Source organism: Temnothorax longispinosus, chromosome 5 (genome assembly GCF_030848805.1).
Source record: "Temnothorax longispinosus isolate EJ_2023e chromosome 5, Tlon_JGU_v1, whole genome shotgun sequence".
Taxonomy (NCBI): Eukaryota; Metazoa; Arthropoda; class Insecta; order Hymenoptera; family Formicidae; genus Temnothorax; species Temnothorax longispinosus.
Window position 1 is genome coordinate 5,243,074 of NC_092362.1, and position 22,572 is coordinate 5,265,645.

Consider the following 22,572-nt stretch of genomic DNA (forward strand, 5'->3'; position numbering starts at 1 on the left):
ACGATGCGAAGAACCTCAGATCAGATCATTTCGAGCGGCGCGTAATAAAAAGAAACGCGAAAATTTTTCCATTTTTCTACAATACAGAATATCGTATAATCATCTCTTTTGCCTTTCAGACATCCGCCCAGACTTTTTAACCATTCGTTTCATCTCTCGGAGCTCAGCAAAAGCAGATGGAAAGAGAAGTTGTACAGGTATATCTTGGTTATACAGTGCCCTTATTCATATAAGTCGTTTTATAAGTTAATTCCAGAGCATTTCCTCCGCGATACACATAAAATAAACTTAATTTTATAATTTATTCAATACGCTTTATTGAGGGTGCTTATCATCTGTATTAAGTACTTAAATATAAAAACGCCATTATATTTCAACGAAATATTCCTCTTTTAATTAAGCAGCAAATAAAATTGTAGAATTTTATATTATCTTAAAATAATCTCGTATAAAAATTGATGCATTAAATATTTACTATATAGCTTATACCGTTATTCGTCCCAGTAATCGGGGCGAATAGTTGATATCAAGCGTGAACGCAACATAACTTACATATCCCGAACCAAATATATATATATTTTACGAAAGACCTCGCAAGATCCTCTTTGACTTTTTCACTCGACTTCATATCGTATCTGTCATCGCAAAGAGGTAAGTATACATTTCAAACTGAACGACGGTTTTGAAAGACAGTAACCGTTTCAGAGACGACGTATTCGTACGGCTTTTCGCATTGAAGGTCGATGTGACGAGACCCGTCGCACAACGTCATGACAATGCGATCCGATATCGTTGAAAGAAAATTCCGACATCTTCCTTCCGTTCGCGGGGCGCGCGACGGGGGGAGAGGAGGAACGAGTGATAAGAAGATATGATGAAATTCTTACGCTGCTTCCTCGACGACCGTGGCTAAAAAGAATTCCGTGCTCTTGTCATTGGAGATGACGACGACGGGATCGAGGGGCGTCTCATCCTCGTCCTCGTTGCTGCCGGAAGCGGTGTTTGTCGGTTCCTCGATCCCAGGTGCCACCAGGGCGGCCGCCCCCAGCGCCGTTTCCGCGAACCTTGCCACAGAATACCCACTACGTGATCTTAGTCAAAAGCCTCTAGAAAAGCCTCTACACCTATCATGCACTTCCTTGTTTATCCGGCATCCCCCAGCGTTAATCCAGCAAGTAGCGTATCTATCATGCACAAAGCGACGACACGCTTTTTCACAGCACCTGCAAGATCCTCAGTGACAGAGCGTCGCTGTTTCCTTTTTACGATCGAGATCTCAAACGAGTCTTTAATTTGTTACGACACAGCGATCAAGTCCAAATCGTGGTAAATCACAATCTTTTCTCTTTAATTTTGAATGTAAAAAATACGTAATTAAATAAATATCCATTCTTCCATTCTTATATATTTTTGTATTAGCATTTAAAAGTTCACTATATGTATCAAAAAAGCAACATATTTAATCATATAAATATTCAAAATTTAGAAAAAAGGCAAGGAAGAAAGGATGGCGAAAGAGAGAAAAAAGGAAGAGAGAGAGAGTGTGTGTGTGTGTATATGTGTGTGTGGAAGGGAGCGAAAAAGAAAATAAATGGATTTTGATTGATGCGCGCTGGTGCAAATTAAAGTCTGTTACACGTTAATTTATCTAACCATAAATGTATATACTTGCGTTTTGATCGATAACATGTCCAACATACAATTCTGTCAATGTAATAATTTATGTCGAGCATTTCATTTAATATAAGTTACAGCTTTTATCGAATATAAAACCATTACGTTAATTTGTGTATGTAATAAGCTTTTAACATGCTAATTAATTCAACCGGATTTGCTATAAATTTTTCAATCTCCCACACAATATCCAAAATTTGCGAGTTTTCTGAAAAGTTGAATATTCTCTAAATGGCATTATATCAAAACTTCGTCTGCTTGGATAATATAGAATTGCGTTACTATGTTTAATTTCCTTGAACTGCGCAAAACTCGTTTTGCATTGCAAAATAATTCATATATTCGCCGAAGGAGACCGCGACTTGAGCTGCCATAAGCTTCATTAACACGTCACCTATGCGCAAATTGGAAGCTCGGCTGTTAAATTTTGTATTATTGAACTTCGAAGTGATAGTATCCGCGATATGCTCCGACAGTACCATTCAAAAATCGTCTATTCAAAGCATGACGCAGCATTTTCACATGCACATCTCTGTACACAATAAAGCACAATCCGAACATACGTAAATTTTCCGCAATGGAGAAAAATTCTTACGTGAGAAAATTAATTTTCACGGTTAAGAATCAATTTTAAGAAATTATAATAAAAAGTCTATAATTACGTGAGCTTTAAATTTAAAATAATATATTAATCTATTAAATTTAAATGTATCTAGTAAAAATATTTCACAATATATATATCTATATTAAAAAACAAATATGTGTACATATTTATTTATTTTTATATTATAAAAATATAAAAAATAAATAACAGTCACAATTTCACTGCTGACATTTGTTTTACTAAAAAATATTTTAAACGCATTTAATTTAATTAAAATTATCTCACACATGTACGTATTATCTTATAAAGAGAAAAATTTCATATATGAGAGAAAATATCATCATGCTTTTGGATAAATATAATCTTAATTTAAACCGATGTTCTTCCTATCATCCTTATCTCGTTTATCTCTTTAATCTCAACGCAAGCAATTTCGCGGCTTTATATATGTCATCACGAGGAATAATTTTATTAATTGTACTGATCGCCGACCTAAACATTCGTGCATTAGATTGCCAAGATAAATATCAAAATTTCGGTGCTTTCGACCGAACCTCGGTCCGCGCGATAACAAAGTTGATAAAGGGATAACGTGGCCAGCGTGGATGCATGTGGGCGGATTAACCGGAACGCCAGATTATGTTGGATACATTGCACCCTAGAGAGATATCAAAATGCGGATGAAGTTACCAAATTGCGACTGTAACTGTAAACACCTAAGTTTAATTTATTCGTCCGCCCGCGCCGCCGTCATGCGTCATGCGTCATTGTAAATGTGATCTCCGTCAAAGTTAAACCAAAAGCAATTATCAATTTTCCGAGAACGCATTAACTTTAATTAATTAAACGTTATTTTAACGACAAACGGTTTGCGAAAAAATAAATGGAAAAAATACTTTTTTGCATTTTTCTAAAGTAATCATAAAAATATACAATTTAAAAATTATTGTATCAGATATGCAAACAAAGAGGTCTGTAGGAATTTTAAAATCCCTGAAAGAAGTAAATAATGACTGTATCGTCGAAAACCTCTTCAACATGAAGAAGTCTCCCGGTTTCGGAGATTTGAAATAAACAAGTCGTAATTTTGAGCCAAGGGAAATAATCCTTTATTGGCTCATGGGGGAAAAGCCTGTTAAGGCATAAAAACCCCCTGAGATTGTGTGAGATACAATTGGATGAATAATTAGAGAATACGTGTATATAAAGAATTAATAGCGACACTCGGTATCGCGAACAGGGCCCCGTAATCGAGACTCGGCTCGAACCGCGTATTCGTATGAGAGACTCGGCTCTTTCGCGTGCTCGAGACTCGGCTCGATCGCGTATTCGTGTATGAGACTCGGCTCTTTTTACGTGAAATAATATCACAGTATAAATGATCGTTTGCGAAGAAGGGCGCGATGGACTGACTATTCCAAGGAGATTCGCGTGACTTATTGATTTTTTCGTTGCCTAGTTAATTAACAATTTCAACCACGACAATTGAATTGCGCTCGACGCTCCTGCGATGGTTCGATCATCGCCGCCTCGTGTTCCATGGAACAATGACAAGAATAAATAATCACAGAAAATGCTATTTTGCGCGGAGAGAAATATTAATTAAATGTATTAAAGTATCTAATATTTTTGAAACTAATTAACACTAAACTTTTTTCCCTACAGTGCAGTTCTCTGCCGATATGTTATAATAAAAGATAAAATAAGACTCGTAATAACGCTTTTCACTTTTTAAACGACACCTTTCCGTGTGCGACGGCCAGCCTCACTTTTCGGCCATTCTTCGTACGTGTCCTTTCCACGTTCAAGCGCTTAAATACTTAGATTTTCTGCGCTCTTCGCTGGAAGAAAGGCAAACTGGAGTTCGTTGGAACATTTCGCTTACCTTCGTACTACTCCCGTAGTGATCTCAAGTACTTAACGAAGCGCCGTAATATTTTTCGAAAATCTTCTTACAATTAGATAGCTAGGGATGTCGAGTATTTACGAACGTATACGTCTGCTAAGCTTCACATGGACCTTGTGCAAACTTTGTTCCAAAAATACCGCGGCTCCCTTCTTTCGGATCAAATTCAACAACTAACTACTTTGACCAATTTGTAATTGAGTACGTGAATAAAACTTTGATTAAACGCTACGTTCTCTTGCAACTTTTTAATTTCCAATATCAAATATCTTTCTAACTCTAGACCGAAAATTAAAGTTTCCTTAAATAGAAACCAATTTTAATTAATCGAAATATAAAAGCTTCTTATCCGCTGTCAGAATTCAATTCGCTGAAAGTTTTTAATTTACCGTTGATATAATAATTTTTTTCCAATTAATAATATCTACAATAGAGGAAAGTGATTATACCTACTGCAAAAACACGCTGTATTTTATCGAAGTGTACGTGTTTCGAATTTTATACGTACATACATGATGGAACAGACAGACATGTCAAGGTAGAATATTTTATATTCCTTTAAAGCTATCATCGTGATACTTTGCAAGGTAAATAATCTTTATATAACATATCGAATTCGCGAGCAAGTAACGTTATAAGTAACGCTGCAAGTAACGTTATATGTGATTCCAATGCGTCGGTAAATGCTATATCACACATAAATAAATACAAATATAAAAAACACGAATACTATTATCTCGGTTTACGACATTATGGTGCTTTTGTAGTTGCGGATATTCACATCACATGATAACAATAAGATGAGATGCCAATATTTCAAATTTTATATTTAGAATAGCATTCTTGTCTCTTTAAAACAATAATTATTGTTATAAGTGTAAATAATTATTGTTATAACATTTTTATTTATAAAGCAAATTATAGTAATCTAAAATAGAAAATTTCTTTCTCCTATTCCTCTAATCCCATTCCAATTCCATTCGCCGCTTCTATGCATATTAATCAAACCTTGCTTGATATGCGCCATTATCCTTCCATTATAAACGTCAAATGTCAATAGAGAATATCTTTCCCGATAATATTCAATTTGCATTACTTTAACGCGAAGGGTGAATGAGGGTGAATAGACGTAACGAAATGCATGCCTGGAAAAGTACGCAAACAAAAAGACCAGCGATTAAAGCGACGTACAAGTAGTTTGATATTCAAGACGAGGCTGCCCTCGTGAGCACGGCGGAAATGAAAGCACGTGCGAGCGGGGCGTGCGAGAAAAGCGAATTATCCGGGGATGTTTGGGACTTAACCCTCGGTCGTCCCCGTCTCTCAGCTCGCGCCACGCCAGCTGGCACCAATCTCCGCGAGAAATTGTCTCGTTGGAATGCGAGCCTTACGCGATCGCGAAAATTGAAAAGAATCGTCGCGCATCGCGCGCACGACGTGCTCGAAATGTCGTCGGGCTGTCTTCGCGCTTATCGCGCCGGCAAACGGGCTGGATAACGTCGTATAAGAGGGCGTATGAATAAATTTTCACCCGCAATATTTTTCCCGCGGTGCGATCTGTCTACGAACACGCAAATCGTCGTGCAAATCAATTCTGATTAAATCTACTACGTATATAAATGTCGTCTCGACCACAGTTTTCTTGCTCGATTTCGAGATGATTTCTTTTCGGCGAAAGTGTGAGAGAAAGATCATCATTTGTTAAATCTGCACTTTTAAATTTTTTAATGCTGTATATCTTTGTAATAATATTTTCTTTAAATGCAAATAGGTTTATAAGAAAAACATTTTTTTATACGAATAATATTACATTTTTATGTGTGAATGTTTATCACGTTGATAATGACATGTATTTAGGCAATATGACACACATTTACGTATTACCTTAAAGACGGAACATCTTTTAAATATGTAATGACAATTATTTATATCAAGATAACAAATCGAGACATGACATGCTTATTTTACAGATGAGCCTGCTGCGCAATTAAGAATTTAACAATCAAAGAGAAAGCATCGAGAGACATAAGAAAAATTAAAAGTTCAAGAATTTATAGACCAAAATTCTAGGATCGAGAATGCAATGGTTCATGGATACATAAAAAGGCATACGTGTATATAAAGGCTTTATAAGTTGTATGTACTATGTTGAATTTTTCTAAGCATTGTGCCCCCCCCCCTGTGAAAAAACACAAAAACAAATGCCGAATCAGAAAAAACGGAAACGTATATTTTCAATCCGATTTATCTGTATTAGCGCTTCTCTGGACCATATTTTAATCCGAGCTGTATCAAGACTATCCATCTTTTTTTTTACGAAATTGTAAATATATCAGAATAAGGAAGCAGAGACGGCAATATACATATATGTATATATATTATATGTGTTTAAGTGTATGTGTAATATATTTGCATGCGTGACATGCAAAACATCAATTTTAGTAAAAGATACAGCATAATACATTTTTCATTTACTTTGTAATCAATAAAAATGTTTATAATTAGAACAACAAGAATTATGTTCGTTTTCCTAAAAGTTTAATATTGTTATAAAAGTAATTATACGAAATTACATATAAAAATCAAATTCTTGTTTTCCGGCTAAAGAATATTTAACTATAAAATCGAATATGCATATAAGTTAATGAGTAAAAACGTAATTAAAAAACACCTTCAAGAAAGAATTTAAAAAATCCATCGTTTTTGCTGTAACTTCTACAGTATAAAAAGATGGTACTTAACGGGTGATTTACACAGTCAAGTACTCACCTACGCGTGTGCGCGATATTTTCGATGATGCTCCCCGGTTTTATATTGCTTAAATTCGGTTTTTTGCTAGCACGAGCCCTTTTCGCTCTGTTTCGCAGAGCCTGAAACGGTCAATTGAAAATCTACATTGTGACGTAAATCAGACGAGGAGTTGCAAACTCGAGGCGTAAATGTACAACATAAATCTTTGCGTGAGATTTCTGTAGATAACACCCGAGCCGCGTTATCGAACACCTATCTACGAATAACGAGATTTATTTCAATAGATTTACAGAAGAAAATCTCCGTGCTGCTAAAGCATTATAATATTTCGCTGTTGATTTAACTGCATTAAAAAAAAGTTTTGCTCCCCTCGATAAAAAAGAGATTATATATTTCTCGATATTCATACTTCACATTCTTAGAAAGAATATTTTTATTTTTCTGGAAATAACACAAATTCTTTCTACAGCACAGGGATAATGCTGTTCTAAACTGATAAAATCTCAATGAACGAATAAATTGTTATAACATATAATGCTCGATATAATGTAACTATTAAGAGTAGCTATTCACATTTTTTTCGTATTTATAATTGCAATATTTCTTAATACTGAGCAATTGAAATGTGAAACTTAATTATTGCAATTCTTTATATTAAAAGTCACAAAATTAAAAAGATAGGCATAAAATAAATAAATTTTAATCGACAAAGAAGAAATTCTTTTGAATTTTATTGTTGTAAATGTAAATCGAATTAATAAAATAAATTTATTTTTCATTGAGAAAGAGAAAAAGAGAGCGAAAAGGAGAGAAGTGCATACTTCTGAACAAAAATTCTGTTTTTTGTTTCTTCTAAATTTCACTAGATCTTTCGTCTGAAAAAACTCGAGTTCTTCGAATATATTCTCCTTTCCGTCTAAAGTTATATCCTTTGCACTTTTTACAAGCTCCACAAAGTTCAGCAGAAATTTACAACTGATAGTGATGCCTTCTATTATGCGTTCCGGTTTTATGAAGAGTGCGAGCTCATGATATGATATAATATCGCACGCGAATGACGTGGTAACATTATATTGAAAATATAAAGGTCATCATATATCAATATTATTATGGTATTCCACGCCGGTATTATGCGCGTACAATTGCCGCAAGTATGAAATTAACAGTCCAATCGAAATATTCCGTACGCTACAAACGCGGAAATTGTCCTAGCCGTATTTACGATCCACCGCAATATAATAGCAACCGCTGTATAAACCGCAATGCACTTTGCTCCATCTGCGTCCGAGATTAATCGCATAAAATTTGAACGTGATTTTTACTATAAATATGTCGAACGCGAGAAATTCGAGACAGGTGAACGAGATTAATTTTATAAGTTTGTTCATAGCAAAACCGTTTGCCGTTAAGCCGCACATCCCAATATTTAAACATGTGCTTGATTTTCGAAATACATAAAATTTTCATACAGTCATATTACGATTTTATGTCGACTTTTTATGTCGATATTACAGCTGTTACACCATATTATTATGGTTTGTCATATTTCTTTATTCTTTTAATTCCAACGCGAAATATTAAAGCATTCCGCGCTGTCGGCAATAAAGTCGGATTAATTTTAGCAATACCGCACACAGCACATACGTGATAATTAAATTACGGGCAGCGGGCTTGCCTTTACGAGAGCTACCTTTCATGCTACTGCCAATTTTGCAATCGGTTCACGTTTCTGAAGTAATCGTATAGATAAAAGAGGCACGAATAAATTTTTGCCCTTTTGTAATCGAGCTAGAGATAATTTCCTTTGCGTCTTGTCATCGCATGCGTGCGTTGATTCAACTACAAAGACAGCTATCGATTTCTTTTTGGAGCAGAATCTTTGAAATAGATTTCACCGCGCGGTCTTTGTGCGATTGCTGTGCCACGCGGTTATATTACAAAAGCCTTTAAAATTCATCGCAGATATAATTTTAACATCGCGAATTTTTTTGTTCAAGATTTTACGTCATTGCGGCATTAATAAATTTCCAATATTATTCGAAATATAGCGACGTATCAATCGCAATTACGTTTAGAAATTTGATTATTAAATTGCAGATTTTTGGTTATTTATACATCAAAATTTGTTCACGTCGTTCGCAATTTGTATCAGTGATGGTAATGACGGTTTATTTAATCCACGTGTTCGTTTAATGCGCAATTTCGATTACCCGTATGATCCTATATTTTCCGCTAACCGGCTTGACCTATTAATACCAGCGTTTCTCAACCTCCAGTGAGAAAACTTCTTTTTTTCTACTATACGTATGCGCGTAATAAGAAAATTTTACGATAAAAAATTTTAATTAAACAAGAAAGATAATTTCCTTAAATTTTATGGCTTAGAATCTGATCACTACGTATGTTGATACGCCAATTGGTAAGTTAGTCATATTCTGCATGCATCGTTCAGTCGATTCTTAAGCAAGAAAGATATAGGCTTACACGACGGCGTGTTAATATATACACGTTGCCGCAAAAAAATCACATCACTCTCACCTTGAATATATTGTAGTAAAGAAATACCATGATGATGCAGGGTATGTAGAAGCTGGACAGGCTCGAGTAGATGATAAAATCCGTATTGTAGAACAGACATTGGTCCGGTATCCGGTCCGGAGTGTTATTCAGACCAAGGACAATCGGGCTACCGATCGCGGCCGATATCGCCCAGACCAACAGTATCGTCAACCATACTCTTCTATTGTTCTTGTGCTTCGCGTACTTTATCGGCTGGGTCACCGCTATGTATCTGTAATACAAAATCGGTTCGCGTTGTAATTCCATCCCGCACGGCGGGCATTATATCGTTGTAAATCCGTTTATGTAGATCCAGCTGTTCTTGTCTCATCCATCCTTCAGAATTCCCATCTCGCGCGATTAACGTATTTGCATATTGTATTCGCTGTTATCATTATGGTTAATTGACGCGTTTGACAGAATTGATTTTGGTATAAAGCGAGAATAAATTTTGAAAGCGCGTATATGTTTAAAATATAATTTAAATTTCAAACTAATCTTTATATTAGACGATATATAACCGATAATATCTATTTATTTATTAAAATTTACTATTTTGAAGATATCAATAAAACATTAGTTTTATAACAATTTTCTTTAAATATATGCTTTTATCACTTGTACAAATTTCTGGCTGATCATGTAAATTTCCTACGAAAGAATAAAGAGGCCATAAAAAGGCTATTTTCAAGCTATTGTCGGGGATTTCCGTGGTTCAGAAGAGATGTTGTAGAACAATCTTAAAGCCTAAAGTTTCTTTCCAAAACTTTCTATCAAAATGTTTTATTTTAGCTGTTTACATCGCTTGTAACAATCTATCGTTACAATCTTTTCAAATAGAAAATTGCTCGAAGCGCATGACTTGCGCATTTATGTGTGTTTTTTGTTGCGATTTAACTAATAACAATTTTATTTCTGTAAAGTCGAGTATGAAGGCGGTACATAACACTCTCGTCATATGTATCATCAAGCACTCTTCAATCTCTTTGTTCATCCTGTCATCAATTTACTATGTGACAAACCTCTTGTCAACTGTACATATCAGAACAAAGAAGGCAACGGGGGAAGGGAATAAAGGTTCTCGTTATTCTCATCCATAATTCAACGACACAAAGTCAATTAAACGTAGTCGAAATGAATACCGTTCAAAATACAATCTATATGCACTTTTACAGTTTGCGTATTTTTTAGGAGCATTTAAACGCAAGATTGGTAACTGTATTTTAAATTTTAAAGAAATGTTTGACATATATGTACAGGTTTAATGTTTTTTAAATAGAAGTTATACTGAAGATTATAAGAAACAAATGACTTTATTATTATTAAATGGTTAATGCTACTATATTTTAATTTTATAATTTTTTTGTAATCACTTTTTTCCAAACAAAAAAAAAGAATGTGGCAAATAATTATATATTTGAGATAATCAACTCAAGCCTACGTAATAATGTAGCTCGATTTTAACTATTTATTCTTCTTTTACCAATTTTATGGCTAATTATTTCGCGATAGGTAACCTTCATTTATCGAAAAGATTATTCCCAAATTTAAACGTATCAGTATGTCTAATTCTCCTATGAACGAGTTGCATTCTGATCACAGATGCGAGTTCTGCGTTCTATTCAAGGCACGTAAACCAGTAAAATCAGCCTATCTCACTTTTTCCTAATTTCCAAACTTTCCCGGTAATCACTGTGGCTCTTTTACGACCAGAGAATTGGCGAAAGCACATGCTTGGGCGTTAATGTCTTCCACATATCAAAATTTAACGAAAAACGTGACCGTCATCAAAATCATCGAACGTGGACAAAATCGTAATACATTTCTATACAACATTAATTTAATTTATTAATCATGTGCGAAAAATTTAACAAAATTCTAAAATTTATTTGGTAGTAATAAATTTGTATTATTTTATATTTTACAGCGAGGGCCTATATTAATTCTATATAAGAGGCAATATTATCGGAAGTCATTCGATAGTTTCATAATCGATATTGAATAATTTCGATAAGCTGATCTTTAAACATTAAATATTCAGTAGAATAATCTGTAGAATGTGAGATCTCAGGAGAGGTTTCTGAGCGGTATCTCCAGCTTAGTGTTCGATTCTTGTGTAAGCAAAAATGTTTACCTGTCTATCGAAATAGCCACGAGATTGAATATAGAGCTGGTGCTGCAAGTCACATCCATTGCGATATAAAAATCACAAACAAACCCAGGTAAGCTCCAAGATCCGTTCACCTGCAAAGATAAACAAATACACAAAAGTTAATTTTAAGAAAAAATCACAAATTATAATTAATTATACATTTATCTTATATAATATTGCAAGATTTTACTTCTTTTAACAACCAGAGATCAACTTTTATATAAAATATTTTATGTTATTGAAGTAATTTTCATAGATTTTTAGTGATACTACAAAACTGTTTAAAAATTAAAGACACCATTTCTAGTCTCACTATAATGTGAGTATTATACATATTATTATTACCATTCAAAATATATTCGTATTCTCCACCAACGCATTTAGATGTCTTTTAATATAAATGCTAATACGAAAACACAATTATGAAATTAAGGTAGAAGAATTAAAAGCATATACAAATCATCAAATGCAGATCTGGTGGAGCGTAGACATTAAGTTTAAAACGTTGTTCTAGCATTTAACTTATTACTATTTTTATATTTTGTGGCTGAAAATGATTTAAAATAAAAATCGTTTTGTTGTAAGAGAACCCAGACTTGACCTAAAACTGTCATGACGTATGCCTGCTTGATATCTCTACGCGTTTTAAGAAAACTTTTAAATTTTGTAAAATGCATTTTATATGTAGTCTCCACTTTATCAATATTGAATAATGAAAATCTATACCCAAGTAGCACAGCAAGTCACAATAAAATCAAAATGACGTCAAAATGATGGTAAAATGATCAAAAATCGTCATTTTGCAGTCATTTTGACATCATTTTGACTTTATTGTGACTTGCTGTGCTACTTGGGTATTATACGTATGTACGCAGTTTATTAACATGTCATTTTCTCATTAACACTTTTACATTGATTTTTTGTAATAATACCAAAGTAATTTCGTGAATTATATTTAAAACAATTTGTAATACTAATAATAATCATAAAAGACACAATAAGTAATACTTAAAAACAAAAGATGGAATTATTTAACATTTAGTACTATCGCAAAAGTTATTTTGATCCCGATAGTTATCGATCTTACGGCCGATTCGACGTATTCGTGCGTTTTTCGAAAGCGTTCTCATTCCATTCATCTCTCCTCGCAGATAGAAATAATCTCTGAAAATCACGCGCATACCGAAACGATCGTATGTCGCACAGCGATTTTGCACATCGCTGGACAAGTATTATGTGCACGGCTGCCAACAAATTTCAAACTAGCTGCATCTTTCAAGCGGACAGTCCGCCGTACTCCGATTACATCGTTAGTGCAATATATGCGCTGCGTTTTATCGCCATGGCCTATATTACGACACCGATTATTTCGATTTCGATTTCTCCGTGCACCGCGCCTCACGAAATGTATCTCGCCCGATAAGATATTTCCTCCGTATGAAGTTTCCTCATGTTTATGATGGCACACACTCGCTGGGTGTGTACGCATGTGACAGCAAGAGCGAGCCTAGTACCAAATCGGTGTAGCTCGAACAAGCTTCATATTTACCCGTATAAACAGCATGTATAAACATGTTCGATAATTGGTGAAGAAATAGATCGGAAATATTGACTTGAAATCAAACCAATTTGTGATATAAATGTATTTGTTTTCTTTCATGAAAATAATTTCTATAATAAATGATAATAAGTTTTAAAATGCAATTAAAGTTTGATATGTGTTATTCTTATTATAATTATTTTCGACCGGAAAATTCATCACTTTGACTGTGTGAATGCAATGTAAAAATACTGTAAGGCAAAGTAACTTTGTTATTCAAGATTAAAAGATTTTATTAAGAGATTAACATGTTCTTCACTGAGAAAAAAATACTTGAAAATTTATTTGTGGAATATAAGATTTATTTCACAGAAATAAATCTCACTTTGTGGAATATAATAAGATTTATTTTACAGAAATAAACCTTATATTCCACAAATAAATTTTCAAGTATTTTTTCTCAGTGTACATGTTTACTAAAAAGGCGAATCTCACTCGAGAATGAGACAAGAATTATTATTCAAATATTTTAAATCGCCAATAAATCGAGAGATGAGCACTACGCCTCCTTTTCGACATTCTACCAGTTTTCTCCACCAGTGCGTCGTTCTATCCTTTTTGTCCATTCAGGAAAGCGCACCCACTCGCTACCCTCATGGATTCTTTACAGCGGAAGCCAGAAGAGCCTTGATTTATTTGCAACGTTCGTGCCTCGTGTGCGAAGTACCCGGCGCGGCGGTCAAAACCCGTTTGAAACACTCGGTCACATTTCTGTCTCCACGTTTATCCCTATTTTCATCTGTGAACATTTGCGTGAGTAGCTCCGGCAAATAATAGGATATTTCTGGCAGGGTGTGATTATTCCATCGATTTCCATACAATTTACCGTGTATTGATTTATTACACTCTCAGTTCGGCCGCATGTATTTTCCATCAAATCTTCCAACATGCACCAATCATGGAAGTATCAAAGACTTATAATGAGGGTTTGCATCTTCAGAATTTGCAAATTCAGTTGAAATTCTAAAGTATCGCGTGTTGACTATGTATACCTCCTCATGGGGGAATCTTCCATAGGTGATTATTTCTTTGATAAGTTTACTACTTAGGTGCATTGGGAATTTGTTATATCTACGCTATCGCATGTATGGAAATAGAGTTCGTGCCAAAAATACATCGGAAAAATTATTTATATTTTCACAGAAAAAAAAGAAGTGTCAAATCAACACTCGATATGCTTGTATATACGTAAGAATATATAATCTTAAAATAAGATTATATTGCGTTAAACGAAGAAAATTAGTGTTAAACGAAGAATTATATAGTTGAACCAACGCAATATAATCTTATTTCAAGACGTATATATACAAGCATATGGAGTATTGATTTGACACTTCTTTTTTTTCTGTGTTCATACGATAAAGTTCGTACAATTATACGAAAATACTAATATGTTTGTTGTTTTATTTCTTTGGTGTAAGTTATTTCTATTATTGTTAGTAAAACGTATTTTAGTTATTGAATATGTTCCTTGAATGTGTTTGCTGAATATTCTTATTAGAGTAATACATAACTATACGAAATACATATTTATTACGCAATAATATAATTAGCGTGAAACGCAATTTGAATAATTCATTAATTTGAATAATAACATTTACGAGTGCGGCATTTAAGAGTCGTATTACATGCCACGCGATTATATCGCGGGTCCTACGCGTGTTTCAACACACGCCGCAGAATAAATAAACGCAAGTATAAAAGATGAAAACCCAAGTTTAAAGCGGGAGAGCAGAGAAATTTAATTCAGACCGTTTAAATATGTGCAATCTGTACACATAATGTTGCCCCTTGTATTTTTTCTCGGGTAAAAAGGGCAGAAAAATGGTATGAGCGCGTTTTGCGCTTCCGCGGCATACACGGAGCGGGAAATTTTCACTTCTGTAACTCTTGGTTATATATGCGGCGCAGGATGTGCACCACGGGTAAACACGCGCATACGTGAATACGGAATAATATTCCGTAGCTAGGCGTACACGGTGCGGCAATGTGCATTAGTACGGGGTCTAATATAGGTATTCCCACGTGCCATAATACAGGCATGAATCGCAGTTATTGCGATATTTCAGACTGCTTGTTAGCTCCATTTTCGTCGGTTTCCTGAAAAACTTGAATTATCTATCTTACGCATATATTTTATGAGGTTGCTAACTTTATCTTCCCTTAACAGGTCGACGACATACCCAATAAATTTGACAATATTTATTGTTACCCATATTGAATAATACGATATGTATTAAAATAATAATTTTTTTATTATATATATTATATCTTGATACATCTAATATATCTATGATTTTAATTGATATTTTATTAATTTGACCTCGCATATTAATAATTATTTATATGTAACAAGTATTATACTTTCTATTATCAGTTGTTTATTGTACACATTTACAATTACGCTGTTAATTAGATAAATTTAATAATTTAATTTATTATCTTTAATTTATTATGATTCTTCGTCATGTTTTATTTATTCTGTTTTAAAAAATTGGAAAAAATTGAGATTGTTAAGAAAATTAACAAATAATCATAAGTAATTAATAATAATTAACAAACTAATGTATATGTCATTTAGTAAAATTGGTATAGTACATTTGGCTCACATATAGTTTATTCTTTAAGTGTCGCTTTATAATAAATTATTGGCAATCTGCGTTGCACTGTTTTGCATTAAAAACTAGCGCAAACTAAGTTTCCGACAACGTTCGCGGCAGCGGCGTACAGCGGAGTAATTATTATCGCCCCTCGTCATAAGTTCCCTTGTTACACGCCCTATCAGAGCGTTACGTCAGTTTATATATATACATATATACCGGCTTTCGCAAGTAAAAGCGTACGTATGCGCGCGTCTCCATCTAACAATAAGATCAGCGAGTTCTCGCGAGTGTTTTTAGCAAACACGGCTTCTCGCGTTCGATTACGATCGGACTCATAATTGGACTCTAACCTAGACCCCGCATGATAAGCGCATGTGGTGTTTACGAGCTAATGAAGTCTGCGTTATGAGCGTGTCGGAGTTTCAATGACGAAAGAGCCGACCGCATGCGATGCGTGTGCGGCACGCGAATCGCGCACGAGCCCGGCAAAACTTGTTTCCCCGTATCATGTTTTGCCATTTACCGTGATTAATTATTTAATTGCCAACGTAATTTCAAATTATTGCGCGAATTGCTTTTATATTAACACAAAACCCATATCATTTACCTTTAATATAAATCTTAATTATTTGATCGATTAATAAATTAATTCATTATAAATATTTAACGGACTTGTATAGATTTTAATGTTAATAATTATTTATTATAATTATAATAGCTTTACAGAAGTAACTTCAAAATTAAATTTGTTAATTTAATGCAACAATTTAGTTTATATATTAATATGTTTATTTGTCAAAGATAGATTGATAAACATTATTTGAAATATTCGTCCCGTTGATATATTACATGCGGGCTGCTTTTTGTGAATAGTTTGTCATATAGGATGTTGCATTATGATTTCTAATAATAATAAATTTAATTGAATAAAAATATGTTACCAAGCAGAGCAACCCGCAATATAAATAAATAATATTTTTACAATAATAGAAAATAGGAAAGCTATACTTTTTCTCAGAGAATTTTCGCAACACAACGTATCAAAGTATATTTCCCCAGAATACAGTCATATGAGAGACGGCAATAATGGTGTCTCCTGGGAGCTTTCACATTTCTCATTACCACATTTGATCGAGATTTTACTCGACTTTGTAGAATATGCTTGTACCCATACAGAATGTCTTATATCCCTTGTGGTGTCATTAAATGTTATAATGACGAGGTCTCAGAGGTGTAGGCAAAGATTGCAGAAAGGAGTGAAAGCCAACAATTGAGCTAGTATATCGCAAAGAGTATATCTGTTTCAACATATATACATACGTGTATATGTATATGTATATAGAAGTTATATTATACGATAGAATAATGTTATTACATATATTACAAATACATACATTTAAACCGTAACCATAATTCAAACACAAATATTGATTTATTTGATATACTGCAATAATAGATAACGTTAAATAATATAAGACATAATATTACATTTTAATTTAGATTTTCTAATTGTTTAAGTTACTTTTTGTACAACTAAATTAACTCGAGAGACAAAGCTTAATCATAATTAAAAATAAAGGTTCAACGTCACGCAAAATGGGTAACGTCAGACCCTTAAAAGTAGCAGAAGTGTTCGTCAAAGAACTACGGAAATTTCACCGCCCCAAGGATGTGTGCTGGGTTTTGCGCGCGACGCGTTCCCAACAAAAAAGACACGGCGAATTTAGCGCGGCTCTTTACCTCGGCGAAAAGAACCGTCTCAACCACCGCAAATTTTGTTTCGGTGAGCTCGCAAAATTAAACTTTTTTTGTTACACGTCAACGAAAGTATTTGCGGCTTCGTCAGCACGAAGTTTCGCCAGTTTGTAACTTTGTCGCGTCGCCGCCGCTTGCCGTCGTCGCCGGTGCATTTAGCAGCATACTTGAAATGCGAGTCTTTCCGGTATATAGAACCTTTTGTCGACGGCAGTTTGTTAAGTTTGTCAACGATGGTCGTGCTCCAGGCGAGCGTGCGCCTTTGAAACATAACCATAGTTGACGTAATAAATTTCCAATGGCGTGCTATTAATTAGCCCTACCATCATTTAAATCCCAACATGGCCAAGCTGCCGGATGTCGCAGTGCTCGCCCTCGTTCGAAGTTGAATCGCGGCCAAGATGTCAATGAAGCATCTAGGCCAAAGTAATTTAAGCGCGTTTCGTCCGTTCGACGTGTCAAAATCGCTTGCCCACATTGCCCGCTTTTAGGTTCACACGAGATTCATCGCTTTTTCAAACTTTATGTCGCATCAAACTTGATAAGAGTACGGTTTTGCTGTCGCAAAAAGCTCAGTTATTGGCGTCGGCTCCAATCTATATATTTTTTAGCCATAGTAATACGCAAACTTCTTCCCGGTCTAAGAAAAGAGATGAGAAAAGAGACAGCTTTTGGGATCTCCAGTGATTTGCGGTAAAATTATTATATCAAAATGACTATCGGAAAAAGTTTGTATCTTTCCGAGGCATGCATAAAACGTTGTCAATCGTAGTGGAATCAGCTTTTCGAGTAAATTATTTTCATGTTATGCGTACAATCCGTGAGGTGTTTCCTGAATTAATTACTTTAAAACAAATAAACCATGTCACTCACGGCGTTTGTTTTCTTGAAACAATACTAAAACTGCGGTCCACTTGACGCTACAAATGCTTTGAAGCGTTCTTCCTCTCCTTCTTTCTTTATTAAAAGAAAGGAGAAGAGGAATCCTTCGAAGCATTTGTAGCATCAAGTGGACCGCAGCCTAAATGATATGACTGTTATATCATATCGACGGTATTCAGCTGTCATTTGTAGAAATTTAATATAATTTCTTTGCGTATTTTAAACTTACAATTAGTTCAAATACAATGAGATATATCTTTCTCAAAATGTATATTTTGTTTTAATTATGCAAAACTGAATATTTGTACTTATTATATATGAGATTGATATAATTATCTAATTTGTTTATTGAAATGTTAGTCGATATTTTTGGGTTAAGTAAGTATTAAAAAATATTGGCAGCAACAAATTATAAATATACCTACAATACAATTTGAATAATTTAGAGATGCAAAATAAACTTATCGCTATTTATTGTATTTATTAAAAATCGATATCTCAAGTATTTAAGATATCAAAAGTTGCTAAGATAAAATATCGCTGATTGTTCGCAGAATCCTGAAGCTCTTTTCTTTCCTCTGAAACGTTCTCGATTTACAGAGGATTCTGCAGAGGCTGTTCAATACGACATAGCAACCACCATTTGAGGAATGGCAATCAAGCCGCGGTATGTACCGAAGATAGCGGATATTGCGACGTTAAAACGCGAGCAGTTTCGTAGGTTTCGTGCGGAGGAACAGATGCGTGCGTAACGTTAATTGCGCTGTTCGTCGAACGTAATCGTTAACTAACAATAAGTGTCTATTTGGAAAGCACGCCAGCGTGAATCGCTCCTCAACAAGCGCGAGATACACGAGAGAATTTCGCGCTTGGCGAGATGAAGCACGGTTGAACATATTGCCACGTATTCCCGGAAGGAATAACGTACGCGACATCGTGTATAATTATAGTGCCCGGCAGAAATTATGTTGACGTTTACGCACTGCCGCCTCGGCCAACCCCGTAAAACGTCACGTCAAAGCAAACATACTGACGTTTTAATTGACTCAACGAGATGTTGAACGCAACACATTGGGATATTTAGGGCGATCAGCTGTAATAATTACATGTTATACGTTAATTGTTTCGTTAGCTTCTCACGGAAAATATCGCTTCCATTGTTTGTACACGTAACTAATTTAATCTATGAAACTATACCCTTCAATAAATGCATTCTCAAAAGAAATAATTTCAAGAGAGAGAGAGAGACTCGGAGAGAGATAAATGTTGGAATATACAATTTTTAATAGAAACTTTAGATATAACGCTATTGATCGATCGCAATTGTATCTCATGCATTTTACGTGAAGCCGAGATCCTATCAGTTTAATATGAGATCGGAGAGATTCGATGAAATCTCCATAACGTGCATATTCGTGATCATGCCACTTGCGGTCTTGCGCATTGTGATGTAATTAGACAAGCGAGCAATATGAGAAATTCATGTTTGATTAACATTAGATGTTCAGCAGCCTCAGCGATCAATCGAATTCGCTACGTCACCGTTGAGGGAAGAACGCTGATTCAGATGTGTTCTTTTGCTAACAGAGCCATTTCGTGCCGTCGAATAGCATCTGTCCAGAGATGGTGAAATACTTTCAACGATAAACTTAAAGACACGTCATCACAAAATTGTTTAAAAAATCATATATAATAGAATTGTTATAGACTTCATCAATTTTATTTCTACATCACGATTTGTCATAGTTATATTTCGACTTTTCCTACGTTAAGCATAATTAGAATAACAATTCCATAGCGTTTCATCGAGATCCGGATATTACACTAGTCGCGCATGGTGACCCATCTCTCACGGGAGCGAATGCTATACTCACCGCACAAAGTAGCGGACAGTAATAGATGGTTAGCAATGGCGTACGCCGGACAATAGAACATTAAGCCACACAGGATGCTTGTGACGATTATACAACAGACGACAATCCGCGCTCGAGTCAGGTATCAATTTGGCAGCCATTAATTAACGACATCCTTGGTGTATACGGCGTGTATTTTCCGGGATCGCGGAAAATACAAATTTGCCGGGGAAGAGCGTCGCACGAGTGAGGAAAAACTGTGTCAGGTCCACGTCGAAAGTCGGATATAGGGTGGATTTATATCACGCTTCGTATCATCGTACATTCACTTTAATGCACTCGATATAATGTACTCGATTGTCGTACATAACGCAATCGACCGACGGAATATATACAGAGCACTCGCCATACAGAATGTACGGGACATGAAGGACACGGACGAGGTACTCGACTATAGTTGAACACGAATGTCGAGAATTTAGTCGGACAATGCTCCTGTTAATTTTCCGCGGACTGTGTACGCGCGAAAAAATCGCCTACGCCATGCACTTAGAATTTGCCTAGCAATATGTTAGAAAAGAATTGATCTCACTTTGTCATTTTGCAATATATACGTGAATTATGTTTTCCATTTCTCGCCAATTAGACAAAAAAATGCTATCGCGCATGCCTTCATATTTATTATCATATATATAATAAATTGATAATAAATATAAATTAAATAACTTTTTTTTCTTTCATTTTAAGTCATGGACGATTTAATTCGCGTTCTCAAAGGTAAGTCCATTTTATCCTATTATCTTCTTGTTTTCCGAATGAGGAGACTTCATTGGATTTCAGACTTTAACAGAGGATTCCTTTTTCCTTCTCGCACCTCGGATAATCAACTGAAGTATTTGTATCGAAGCAGAGTTTATGATAGATATAATGTGTAAGAGAGAGTTGACGCATGATGGATATAGAATATATATTATGTAAACGGTGCACAATGCGTGCGTGGACACGAGCGATTGATTTTGGCCGGTATATATGATCAACTATTATATTAGTTTGCATCGATCCTGCGCGACGATAAGCGCTACGATTTAAAGGATTGGGAGCTCTTATCTCGATGTGAAGGATTATTCCGAAAATGCAATTAATTTCCACCGGGAGAACCGTGTGTTTAAAGTCTATCAGTGAGAAACTTGCGCTAGAAAAATCGATAGTATTTTCGAGTGAATCATATTCAACGACCGATAAACAAATTGAATAAATATGTATACCACGCAATCGCAAAACACCGGATGATCTGCGATAAAAGTGAGATTCTCGCACGGACGGGTTTTCATAAATTTTTCAGATACGTACAAATTTCAAAAAATTTTTTGTATCTAGATGTAACACTTGACTTTTGATCTTGTTGATGGAATTATACCTGTTAAAATATTCCAACGTGTAAAGCGATTGAAATAAACTTTTACAAATAACAATCTGCTTTGTACGTGCAAATCTTTAATACGGGGGATTTTATGCAATTTTATCAGAAGTAAAAGCTAGTAAGCCAGAAATAACCAAATCAAATAAGCAGACAATGAGAGGAGCAAATAAAAGTCTCTAAAAGCAGTTATCGCTGCTTTCAATATACATATATATATACCCTTATTTTCTTCCATGTAACTCTGACGTAAACGTATTAAATCGGAAATTTATATTCTCTGTCATGTAGGAATTGTATCGGGATGCGATATGTGTTAAATGAAACATGTTTTCATACCATTTGATTTGAAAAGTGACTCGACGCTTTGATGGTGTATTGTCACCCGAGAAGAGAAATAATAGCAAACATTAAAATGACAAGATGGATCGGAACGATACGTGCCGAAGGCAATGTAGTTTTCCAGTGACCGTATTTTCCATCGACGTCGGCTATCATATCGAACGCTTAAATGGGTAACGTCGCTCCCATTAATTCCCGTATCGAGCGGCTGCAGTACTCGAAGCGATTCACCCCTTGTAATTCAATGACGCGACGGCAGTGAGACAGGGATGGGGACGGGTGGCAGAGGATGTCGGTAAAATTGATTCGGAATTGATATAATCACCAAAGTTAGACTTATGGATGGAGGTGCTAAGAGGCCGGGGAAGTGTAGGAGGGAGAAAGGAGAAGAAAAGGAGGAGAAAATGGAACTGACGAAAGAGAAGTCTCGAGGCAAACCAACAAACGCAAGAAGCGATAAGGGGTATGAAAATC

At 35.0% G+C, this 22,572-nt stretch overlaps 1 protein-coding gene across 6 annotated transcripts in view; it reads right to left on the reverse strand.

The window, feature by feature from the left end:
* Dop2r (dopamine D2-like receptor) overlaps positions 1-22,572 on the reverse strand; it is a 212,164-nt gene that overhangs the window by 11,400 nt on the left and 178,192 nt on the right. For 4 of the 6 annotated variants that reach the window (XR_011732287.1, XR_011732286.1, XM_071779693.1 and 1 more), the window contains exons 3-6: positions 11,629-11,738; positions 9,474-9,726; positions 6,954-7,054; positions 888-1,082 (exon numbers count right to left, since the gene is read on the reverse strand). Coding sequence is in view for 4 of the 6 variants with exons in the window: in XM_071779693.1 (XP_071635794.1) it covers positions 888-1,082; positions 6,954-7,054; positions 9,474-9,726; positions 11,629-11,738 (659 nt within the window). In the remaining 2 variants the exon portion in view is untranslated. The remainder of the gene's footprint in view (positions 1-887; positions 1,083-6,953; positions 7,055-9,473; positions 9,727-11,628; positions 11,739-22,572) is intronic. The other 2 variants (XM_071779694.1, XM_071779695.1) reach the window with 2 other exon arrangements.